The sequence below is a fragment of the Danio aesculapii genome, chromosome 16 (genome assembly GCF_903798145.1).
Source record: "Danio aesculapii chromosome 16, fDanAes4.1, whole genome shotgun sequence".
NCBI lineage: Eukaryota > Metazoa > Chordata > Actinopteri > Cypriniformes > Danionidae > Danio > Danio aesculapii.
The window spans coordinates 24,230,805-24,243,382 of record NC_079450.1 but is presented as its reverse complement, the minus strand read 5'-3'; the positions used below and the strand labels follow the sequence as shown (position 1 = coordinate 24,243,382).

The window sequence follows — 12,578 nt, the reverse complement described above, 5'->3', positions numbered from 1 at the left end:
CCTTTGGGCGGGTCTTCAGTGAGGATTATATTTATTATTGCCCAAATATTCTTGGTTCTGCCCTGTTGCTAGGAGACCTTTGACAGTTGGGGTTTAAAAGTAATTGTGTAGGGACTCTCGACCAATCACTCCAATATAAATGTCGTGGCAGCATTTATTTGTGTTCGTGACGTATTGTTTTATATATCGAAACAATAATAACAAACTATCTAAAATTGGCCTGCATGTTAATATAACTATAGTTTTAATAATTATGCCTACACTTTAGTTTAATTTGTACGCGACGTTAATGTTATCTTAAACTGTCACCTTTAGTTTGATGGATTAAGGGTGTACTCTGGTTAAGTAGGTCAGTGACAGGCTAAAGATGATGGATGGGACCATTTGAGTGACAAGTCAACGCTGTCGAGAAAATAACTGTCACACTGTGTCATGAATGTTAGTTTTATTGTTCTTATGCATGTCTTTACCTCATTTTTTCTCCTCCATCTTCTACAGTCTGGCGGCTGAAGGTCGTTTTGTAATCAGATCAATATCTGCTGGGATGCTTCAGACTCCACGGGCCATTAGACTCAACTGAGTCCTGCATCAGTTCACCTTCTCTCTTTCTGCCTTTAAACCATTTGACCATCACATGAGGCTCTGAGACAGACTGATTTCAGATCAGAATGAACATTGCCTGTAGCTGTTTTGTGTTCCAGAACACTGTGCATCAATAAGGTGAGTGGTGTTTTTATTATATTTCTTCTATTTTGTTTTGCTTTGGATGAATATTTACTGTGTGAATCACTCGAAAGCATGTCTAGGTTATATTTGTATTCCTTCTGTTTTGTATCTTCATACAGAAAATCTGGCCTGGATTTAGCACCATTTACTTTATTATTGTTATACAGTTAAAGTTAGAATTATTAAGAATTATTATTTTTTCCCCAATTTCTGTTTATCAGATCGAAGATTTTCTCAACACATTTCTAAACATAATAGTTTTAATGACTTATTTCTAATAATTGATTTATTTTATCTTTGCCATGATGACAGTAAATAATATTTGACTATATATTTTTCAAGACACTTCTATACAGCTTAAAGTGACATTTAAAGGCTTAACTAGGTTAATTAGGTTAACTAGGCAGGTCAGGGTAATTAGGCAAGTTATTGTATAACGATGGTTTGTTCTGTAGACTATCGAAAAAAATATATAGCTTAATGGGGCTAATAATTTTGACCTCAAAATGTTTTTTAAAAAATTAAAACCGCTTTTATTCTAGCCGAAATGAAATAAATAAGACTGTCCAGAAGAAAAAATATTATTAGACATACTGTGAAAATTTCATTGCTCTGTTAAACATAATTTGGGAAATATTAAGAAAAGAACAAAAATTCAAAGGGAAGACATGAAAGTGAATTTGAACATCTCTCATGGCCTGCACAGTCAATAGATCCAAATATTATTGAGTCACTGGTGTTTTGGAGTCAGGAAACTTTCTCCTCCACCTGCATCATGTAGTGACCTGGCTACTATTCTGCAAGAAGAATAGCTCAAAATCCCTTAGGCCACTGTCGAGATACCTGTCCTGCAGAGTATCTGTCTTCCCAAGATGAATTGATGCTTTATTGGCTGGAAAAGGAGGCCCTACACCATACTCTAAACCAGGTGTTTCAGTTTCTTTGTTCAAGCCCTGTATATATATATTTTGATAAAATTGTGTAAATGCAGAAATATGGTAAACCATGATACTGTTTCAAGTTAGTTTTTTTAACATTGGATTCTTAATGAGAATTTGTTGATAAGAGACAGTACAATATGAGCTATGAGTGTTTTATAAAGTAATGGTTCTCTTGGTCCAAACAGACCCAGAATGCCAAAATATTTTACTGATAATTGATGCATTATGAGGTTTAAATATAAATCAATTGTATAAATCAATTGTGAAGCACTGTAATGTACAAAAACAATATAAAGTTGAAGTATGTCATTTCTGTTACTGTCATATAGCAGAATTTTCACAATAAATAGTATTTGCAAAACATTTGCAAACATTCAACAAAGCCTTTTATATAAATACATTGTTGAGATATGGCTGTGTGATTTGGGGAAAATATCTAATTGCAATTTTTCTGACAGATATTGTGATTGCGATTTGATTTGTGATTTAATTTTGTATTCAAGCTTAAGGTCAAGAAACTGTAAGCCATGGCAACAATTCTGCGACAGCTCTTAAAATGACCTGTTTTGGTTTGGTGTCTGTGACTTTGAAACCAAAATATTCTCATATTACTGATGTCTTGTTTTTCTTTGATATTAATAAGTTTATTAATGCTTCTGAAGCAGCAGACACCATCATCCCAATTGTCCACGTATTCCTGATTGTTTTTTGTTTTTTTTATTGTGGGCGTTTTGCATATTTCAGTTGTGCAATTCTGATTGGGCAGAACAAAAGTGTGCTCACTCAATTGGCTAGTAAGACTACCACACACTGACGGCAATCACGCATTTGCTCTGGGCGGGGGAAATTAAATAATACATAAATATTTCATATTGCAGCCTCTTGCGATTAGCTAATCACAACGTTTCAAATTGCAATTAGATTTTAATTAATCATACAGCCCTAGTTCAGATTGTTCTTACCTTTAAAGTATTGTATTATTTTACATGGGGCTTGACAGTAAAGAGCACCGGTGTTTAACCTTGTTTTACCCCATAGTGGTTCTCAGATCTCACTTTTAGAAATCTATAGCAAGTAGTAATATAAATCAAATTCATTTCTTGTATTTCACTCTGACTAATTTCAATTTGTAAAAGCTCTTCACCTCAGCAGCTTCATTGAGATGCACAGGCTGTATTTTTATTCACTCTCACCCTTTGCTGTTTCTGTTCTCCAATTGTAGAGTTCTGCACATGCTCAGTCGGGCCTGTCTGGTGTTTTATAGAGTCAGCAGGAAGCAGTCGTTCATCCTCCTCCTCGTCTGACCTCCAGGAAAATGCCCTCTGAGCCTCCTCCCAGGTATATTCCGTCAGTGGATGGTGACCATGTCCTCAGCACCTTTAGTGATCTTTCATTTAAAGTAGACGCTGTCGAATCTGATGGAAGGAGTTGTGACATGGACAGCATTATTTAAAGAGCTCTGGAGGACATCTGAGGTCATCCAAAGCGTTTATCTCCCAGAATGCCATGCTACTTTGTGTTAACTAATACTGTTAAATGTAGGGTAAAGAGCAAATTATTTTCTTTAACAAATATAGCTGTGATGTTATTGCACTAGTGATAATATAATATAATATAATATAATATAATATAATATAATATAATATAATATAATATAATATAATATAATATAATATAATATAATATCATATTATATAATATAATATAATAATATTTCTTATGTTTTATAAACACAAATTACATCATTTTTTACTATATGTATATATAAACAGTGTTAATAAACAGTAATGTAACTTACTATTGATAAATTAACAGGTTTTTCTGCATAGTTTCTGCTGTCAATACTTTTAAATAACCATTTTTTCAAGTGTACAGCAGTGAATGGGAGCTAAATCTAAACATGTTGCATTGAAAAGAGCTATTCAGGGCCACGAGAGCAGCGAGAATCAATGACATCTCACTTACTGAATAGATGTATTGATAGAGCAGTGCACAGCAGTCAGAGAGACACATACACTCATGAACAGCTCATTGTTTCTGGGCACAGGCCTCCGTGATGAGTTGATTACAAATGTCCAAGCTTTTCTTCATTTTTCATGTGTTTCAGCTCTCAGGACATGCTGACAGGACAGAGGCTGTGTCAATCCAAATCTCACCAGGACTCGGTCCTCTCTGCCCTTAATCAGCAGCGCAAGGACGGACTGCTCTGTGATGTCACTTTGGTTGCAGGGGAACAGAAGTTCCACGCTCACAAGGCGGTCCTGGCAGCATGCAGCGATTACTTTCGGGTGAGATTTTTACATTCTGGATTTCATTAATTTCAGAAACATGCTTTTTTGTCACACTATTTTATTTATTTTATTTTGTAGGGTTCTGTGGTCTATAAAAAAGCCACACTTTTAAAATAAACTATTAAATTCAGCTGAAAATCATTTAATAAACCAGATTATAAGTCATAACTTTTAAATAAAAACATAATTATAACAAAATGTTGACATTAGGAGTTATGCCTTTTTATGTCATAATTATGAAGTCATAATTTCTGTTTTCGAGATGTTATGTTTTTATTCCATAATTATAGGATTTTTAAAAATAGGTTTTTGCTGTTTTATCTTATATTAAAGACAAAAGTTCAATACATTTTCATTAGGGTTGGATCGATAGACATCATGATGCTGAGCTGGCATCGTGATCTTCCGCCCTGCCCCCGTTTTAAGCAATTTTATCTGACAGACTGGCACAAATATACAGACATCTTCATTCTCACGAGTTTCTGAGTTCTCTCACCCTTCCAACCGAGCTAATCACTAATCATGTTCAGCGCTGCGAATACATCGCAAAAGCATTTCCTGCTTATTCAAATTTGTCATTAATAGTGAAAACAGTTTAATATAGGCTTCTCTGAAACTGTGAATATTTCACTTTAATATTATTTTGGCTAGATTATTTTTTTACATACCAACACAATCTCATGGCAATTCGTGTTTTGACTCATATAGTGGACAAGTTTTGAAGTGCATCACCTCAAATGTTATTCATTATTCTTGTGTATAGATAACTGACTAATTAAAGATATATTAAATTTAAGTTAAAAATTATAGCAAACGAGATTTAGATATTTATTCCAAGAAAAATATACAAATTATATGATGATTTGTTTTTTTTTTGAGGAAAATAAGAATTTAATGAATGCTTCACTGTGATTGTATCACAAATCTCAGTTATATATTTGCTAATTTTTTAATATGTCATTATTTTTTAAGATTATGTCTTGAGCATCTGATTATTCCTTGCTGCTGCTGATGTGCTATTATTTTCTCTGTCTCACTCACGGCAAGTTCAGGCGAGGGAATGTTTAATAAGCAACCCATGGCTGGAAAATATACATTTAGATTTCAAAGAAAATATCTTAAAAAGTAATCGTAAGTTTGATCCCATCAATGTCATAAGGAATGCCCTTAAATAATGTAGTTATTAGTTGTCTGCAAGCATCAGTGTTTATCGAGATTGAAATAAGATTAAAAAAACTTAAATTGAGATAAGAAATATAGTTCGCAACACTTGTGACTGCTTTGGCAAACTACGTTAGTCATAGATGTTACGTGATGGCTGATCGTGAAGTAACGTGTAGTGTGGCACATTTGTTACCCACGGCAAGTCAAGATTTTATCAAGAAAAAAATCGCATAACATAGTGACTTTCATAACCGACAATAAAAATCGTCTGATCTGACCGGGGCTTAAGAGTTGAATACTAAATTACCAATAATCTGTAACAAATTTATCTTTTGTTTGTTGTTTTGTTATTTTGATTGTTTTGTTGGACGAAAAGGCATACATTAAGCATATAAAGTATAACTAAGCCATGATACATGCAAAATACCATTTACATACATTCAAATGTTATGTATCAAACATTTTCTGCCTTATTTATCAATGTGAAATTATAACACAAGCACAACTCCTTTCATTAATTGGAAAAGAGCAGTATAAACATTCTGTGAAAACCTCTGCTTTTCTGTCCCAAAGAAATTGTACAGCTTTGGAACAATGACAGCGAGTAAACAACGACAGGATTTTGTGCTTTAGCTGCACAATCCTGGTGCAAATATGTACAGTTCACACAGGAGACAAGAAAGCAACAGACGGGAAATGAAAAGTCGGCAGCGGCCTGGATACCGTATCAGTGAGATTTGATTTTGGTTTGTTCAGAAGATTAGAAAAGAAGAAATAAATCCAGCCCTGCAAAAGAGGGAAAGATTATGTGCACAGTCCAAAGAACAGAATTAAATAGGGCAGGTATATTTATCACTATATGTCTCCAGGGATGCTCTGCACCACGGTTGGGCTGAAATGATAAGATATGATCCCTCTGTTCTCGATTTTAGCCCTTGGTTTCTGTTGAGGATGCCTTTTGCTCGTGTTATCAAATGACAAGTTGTAGTTTGGATAAAACATGGACTGATCCAAAGCTTCAGTCAATATAGCTGCAGCATCAACAAATCAAATTAAGCTGCTGGCTCTGTCTCACAGCTTCACTTTGACATATTATGCCTGCAAGGTTTCTATTATTCCTGATTTTCATTAGGTGGAATGTTTGAATTGATTTAAATCAGACACATGCATACACACACGTCTATTGTGAATATCAAAATGAGCTTTGTTTGGAATAAATCCCAAATTGACAGTATTATTAGTCTTGCATCATTTGTGCATGAACTATACCTTCATAATTAAAGGCACAATATGTGAGATTTGTTCATTATAGGGATGCAAGGGTTATAGATTTTGTTTGTACAATTATAGTCTGAAGAATAATCACGGTTTCGAAATTCTATTAATTTCAAAACACTCCTTATATTTTTCAGAAAACTCCTTATATTGTAAAGTGTTATTTATTGCTGCTCAGTAACCAAATAATACAGCACAAAATAATAATAAAAAACAAACAATAGTCCATTTTTGTTTGCACTTAAAATTATTTGAAAAAAAAACAACAAATTTTTTTTTTGACATTTTAACATATGTAATAATTTTACACTAAAAGTAAATGACTGAACAATGAATAAATAAACAAATAAATAAAAATAAGAATACAAAAAGAAAATAGTCTAATGTAAGTCTAAGCTACATATTAGCTATGTATTTACCTTTTGAAGAAAGCTAATGTAGTCAAAGGCTGCTGAACCTCTCTCTGAACGGCACTTTTGATCAACTATATTACAAAATTGTTTCGTATTTTCATTTTGTATTTTTTTTCTCATTGGAGTAGAAATGTGTATAATCTTTACAAAATATGAAGCTGATTGGTCCAGTTGTTGTCACGTGATTCGCGGCATTCTTTCAACTAGGTGCGCACCCATCGCTCCCAATATGCTCAAGCCTTGCGCCTCCATTGGAAATAACGAACTTGCACGCACAAAAGATGGGATATGTGAACAGCATCAGCCACAGTTAACCCAGTGTGTGTGCGTATTAGCCTCAGTGTATAAGCTCGGAACTTTAAACTAGTGCAGTGTTTCTCAACCATGTTCCTGGAGGACCACCAGCTCTGCACATTTCCATGTCTCCTTAACCAGGCACACCTGATTCAGATCATCAGCTCATTAGCAGAGACTGAAAGACGTGTAATGGGTGTGACAAACAAAGGAGACATCCAGTATATGCAGTTCTGGTGGTCCTCCAGGTACGTGGTTGAGAAACACTGAACTAGTGCACAGTTAGCATAACTTTAGTTGCAGCAGTTTTGTTTCATGTAGAACACAGTGTTGAGAAGCCTTTATGATAAATTAACTGCGACGAATTAAAGCACGGTTGCTGACTTCTGTACCTATAATATGCCAAAATGTTTCAAAGAATGGTCAAATCCAGAGAAATAAGCAATTTTAACTTGTGACTTAAACCATGCTCTGTGTGGCACTGCTAAAGATGTCATACACCCGTGATTTCCAGTTTGGTTTTATAGAAAACAGGCAAATACCAAAGATGCTTTAATATATGTTGCCTTAAAGTGCATAGAGCAGCATTAAAACAGGTACTTTAAATCTATTTAGTATGATAAAACATTGCTGCTTTTTCCCAAATGTTATTATGACAGGAAGAACCAAATGTGGTGGACTGTGGCATTAATAAAAGCCTCTTTCATGCCTCTTCACGCTCATCTCAACAATTTCAACAACTGCTTCAGCGGTCTCATTTCACTTAGATACTACCATGATGATAAGTTTTAAATACTTAGGCCCAATCCCAATTCTACCCCTTAGCTCTTCTTCTTACCCATACCCTTCGTTTTGCACATTCACGTGAAGGGGTAGGGGTGTCCCAATTCTTTTTAGCTTGAAGGCGTAGGGCTAAGGGGAAGGGCTAGATAGCCATTGAAACAGAGATTTTTCAGGACCACATTCTAAACCAAGGGGTAAGAGGGGCCTTTGTTTGTTGTGAATACACGCCCTTTAGCTGTGAAACTGACATATTGTACCTTTAAGTCTTGTTGAGGCTAGGTGTATCATTTCAAGCGAAACACAAAAATATTCCTTATTAAAAATTCCTTTTGAGGAAAGGAGGGGACGGATGTGTTTCATATCTACACACAAACATACAGTATCATAAAGAGATGGGCTGTTTTAGCCCGGTTCATTGTGTAGTCATGCAGATCATTTGGTCATCATTGCAACCATCCAGAACTTCTTAGAATTGGACCAGTGAGGTTTGTTTTGTTCAGTCGGTAAGCCACCAGTTACATTTTCATCATAAAATGTGATAATCACATCCAGTGGTATATGTCTTGATCTATTTTCAGGCCTGATGTCATTGAGAAATAACAGGATATTACACCCTTTCAAGCTTTAACACCTCAGCTGCACTAATGACTAAATGTGAAGGATGTAATCAGCACTGGCAGTAAAGGCAAACACTAATAATGACATTACACATTAGTCAAGAGATTCTCGTATAGCAAAGCTCTAAGTAAATGCAAATTCACATACTGTAGATGCATTGTATGTTTGAAGATAGACATTTTTGTGACTAAAGAAAAGTTTTATGTGCAGTGTAGGTCAAAGATGAAAAGGGGTTTTCAAACAAACAAACAAATAAATTATAAAAAAGTATTTTTTAACCATGATTTAAATGGTTAGGTCGTCCACAAATGAAAGTTCTGTTAATTACTCATCCTCAAGTTGCCCAATCCCCTAAGAGCTTTGTTCGTCTTTATAACACAAATTAAGATATTTTGGATGCAATCCAAATAAGCTGTAATCATACAGAGCCCCAAAAGCACTTTTTAACAACACAGGTCTTCCAAACTAAATGCTACGATGTAGTACGAAAAGTATGATATATTGCCTTTAGAGTCAGAAGTGCAACACAAGCATCGTATTGTCCGTAGTGAACTCAACTAATTTAGGCTAATTTAGGCTCTAAATGCTCTAAAGCACAACATTTCTATCTTAAACTGGGCATAAATGCCACCAATGGTTTGCAGAATAAAATTGTAAATACAGAGCAACTGATCATTTGAAAATGGTCTCTTATTATTTCACATATAATTTAACGATTGGACAGATAGAGCAAATAAAAACATTTTTATGCTAGAAGTTCATCATTAGGATTTGAAGAGTGTTGTTTGGGGGTGTAACGATGATCCATGTCTTTCGATACAGAGCCCCAAAAACTCTTTTTAAGAACACAGGTCTTCCAAAAAAAGATTTTTGTTGCCTTTGTCTACACTTCCGTGATAGGTCATTGTGTATGTTTCTTAGACAGTACTATGTATTGCCTCTAGAGTCAGCAGTGCAATACACAAGCATCGTATTGTCCATAGTCCATAGGTATAGAGGGTCTAAGAGCTCTCGAATTTCATCTGAAATATCTTCATTTGTGTTCTGAAGATAAGCAAATGTCTCAGTGTATGGGAAGGACACGAGGGTAATTAATAACAGTAATATAACAGAAATAAAAACAGAATTTAAATTTTTGCATGAGTTAACCCTTTAAAAAATGAACCTGTTTAACTTATTTCAATAATAACTTTATGAATCAGACAGTGAATCAAATGTTGATTTAGTAACTGTTCTGGATGACTGAGTTTTGTGAGGGATTAGCTAGACTGATTAGAATTGGTAATCTTTCTTTTGATTTATTCATTAACATACAGCTCATTAAAGTCATTGTTTGGAAATAAGACTTTTTATTGTTCATTCATTCATTTTCTTTTCGGCTTAGTCCCTTAATCTGGGGTCGCCACAGCGGAATGAACCGCCAACTTATCCAGCATATGTTTTACGCAGTGGATGCCCTTCCAGCTGCAACCCATCCCTGGGAAAAAGACTTAATTGTTTCTGATGTATTAGTTTACGACTCATAGGAGTCATTTGTTCATTTATCGAACTACACAGGTAGTGCTGCATATTGCTTATATCTGTGGTCTGTGAGGAAAATTCAAGAGAAATACACTTGCTATTATGTTGCGCGAGAAGCCAATGTGTTTTTATTGCAAATGAGACGTAAAACTGTGCTTCATAACTGATATGGAATAGGATTTCTTTTGCACGCTGCTTAAGATTCAGTGCAGCAATGACAGAAACACTGATGTGAGGCTTTGAATGATTCATAATTTCAAATGACACAAAAAAAAAATGCGCTATATGCAAATTAGCTATTAAAACTGCTGTCTCACCAGCCTGCCTTGCTTCTCCAAGGTTAGAAGTCATCTAGTCAGACATGTGACTCAGGCCTGGTCATCCTTATTACACACAATTCCCTTCCAAAAAAAAAAAAAAACCTGACAGTAAGTCTTGCTGATAGGCAGTGGTGTCCCAGTAAGCAGCTCTCCTAGTAGCAGTCGAAAAAAACAACCCTCTAGCTATAATGAGTCCTTCTGAAAGTCTGAATACCAGCTGGTCAAGACATTAAAAATGTGCCACACTTAAAATAGAAAACAGAAAAACATGTTAGACTTGTACTAGGCACTTGTGACGTACTTCTGGAAGAACGGTTTCTAAAGGTGAGGTGACATAGATAAAAGACTTGGCTCCTATTTTCAGCTCACAGAGACTTCGGTCTGAGCCAAGACCTGCATTAAATGTCTATTGATTCTTTCACAGGACTGGGCACTGATGCTAATTTTGATCAAGAACAAAACTTAATCTCTGTCCGAGAGTTATGACTTCTTTAATTCGACACCGAGTGGCATGTATATATAAAGTTGAACTCCAAATTATTATTTCTCCTGTCAAATTTTTATTCTTTTTCAAATATTTCCCAATTGACGTGTAACAGAGGAATGACATTTTCACAGTATTTAATAGAATATTTTTGCTTCTGAAGAAAGTTTTGTTTCTTTTTGGTTTGCTGGAATTAAAACTGTTTAAAAATTTTTAAAGCAATTTTAAGGTCAATATTATTAGTAAATATGTATTTTTTTTAATTGGCTACAGAGCAAAAGACTTTTGTCCAATGACCTGCCTATTTGCCTAGTTAACATAATAACCTAGCTAATTCTTTAAAGGTTTAAATACAGGGGTTTGGGTGGAGAAATGTGTGTGAATATAGTCAGCTTCTAGTGATAAAATAATTAATTTTATTTTCTTTAATTTTTCATTTTCCTTTGACCTTGTCCGTTTATTCATCAGGGGTCGCAACAGCAGAATGAACCACCAACTATTCCAGCATATGTTTTACACAGTGGATGCCCTTCCAGCTGCAAACCAGTACTTGGAAACATCCATACACACTCATTTACACACATACACTACGGCTAATTTAGTTTATTCAGTCTATACCGCATGTTTTTGAAAAAAAAAAAAAAACAGGGAACTTTGGGTAAACCGAAGCACCCAGAGGAAACATGCAAACTCCACACAGACATGCCACCACTGATCTACCATTTCACCCCATACTCTGATTGACTTTGATTAACATTCTCCCTTTGCCCCACCCTTTAGTGTCGATCTCTCCCTCATTAGCATAAACATCCACCATTAGAGTTTTTAATTTGGCGCTAGGGTGACACATAGGCACTTATAGCTCCACCCGCTTTAGTAAATAGGGCAAGGAGCACAATCTTATTTGAATTTAAAGTCACCTAAATGGCACAATGTAGATCAAATCCTAAAAGAGATTATTTAGAGCATTTATTTTTATTTATTTTATTTTTTTAAGTTGCAAATGTTTTCATTTGGTGTGATTGAAAATCTGAATTCTAAATCAAATACTGAAGTTAAAACATCATTGTGTTACCTAAAAATGAATAAAAATGACTGAAAACATTTCATTTTGCATCATTTCATTTTCTTTTCAGCTTAGACCCTTTATTAATCTGGGGTCACCACTGTAGAATGAACCGCCAACTTGTCCAGCATATGTTTTATGCAGTGGATGCCCTTCCAGCTGCAACCCATCACTGGGAAACACCCATACACTCTCATTCACACACATACACTAAGGACTTGCCTAATTCACCTATAGCGCATGTCTTTGGACTTGTGGGGTAAAGATTTTTTATCTTAAACTGGGCAGAAATGCCACCAATAGTTTGCAGAATAAAATTGTAAATCCAGAGAAACTGAACATTTAAAATGACCTCTTATTTTTTTCACTAAAAGATAGACAGTTGGATAGATGGAGCAAATATATATATATATATATATATATATATATATATATATATATATATATATATATATATATATATATATATATGTATGTGTGTATATATATATATTTTTTTTATGCTAGAAGTTCATCATTAGGAGCGGTTAGGTTTGATCAGTGTTGTTTGGAGGTGTAACGATGATCCATGTCCTTCGACTTTCTCTTCTCCACTGGCTCTGATCAATGACCGTCCTACACTCACTCTGTGACAGCAATCAATGCTTTTGATTAGTGTACTCCTCTCAAAGAACACAGCGGG

At 34.9% G+C, this 12,578-nt stretch overlaps 1 protein-coding gene across 3 annotated transcripts in view; it reads left to right on the top strand.

The window, feature by feature from the left end:
• The window catches only part of klhl32 (kelch-like family member 32), a 34,568-nt gene that overhangs the window by 330 nt on the left and 21,660 nt on the right, over positions 1-12,578 (top strand). For all 3 annotated transcript variants that reach the window (XM_056475943.1, XM_056475942.1, XM_056475944.1), the window contains exons 2-4: positions 499-720; positions 2,890-3,005; positions 3,775-3,955. In XM_056475943.1, the coding sequence (XP_056331918.1) occupies positions 2,983-3,005; positions 3,775-3,955 (204 nt within the window). In that variant the 5' untranslated portion in view covers positions 499-720; positions 2,890-2,982. The remainder of the gene's footprint in view (positions 1-498; positions 721-2,889; positions 3,006-3,774; positions 3,956-12,578) is intronic.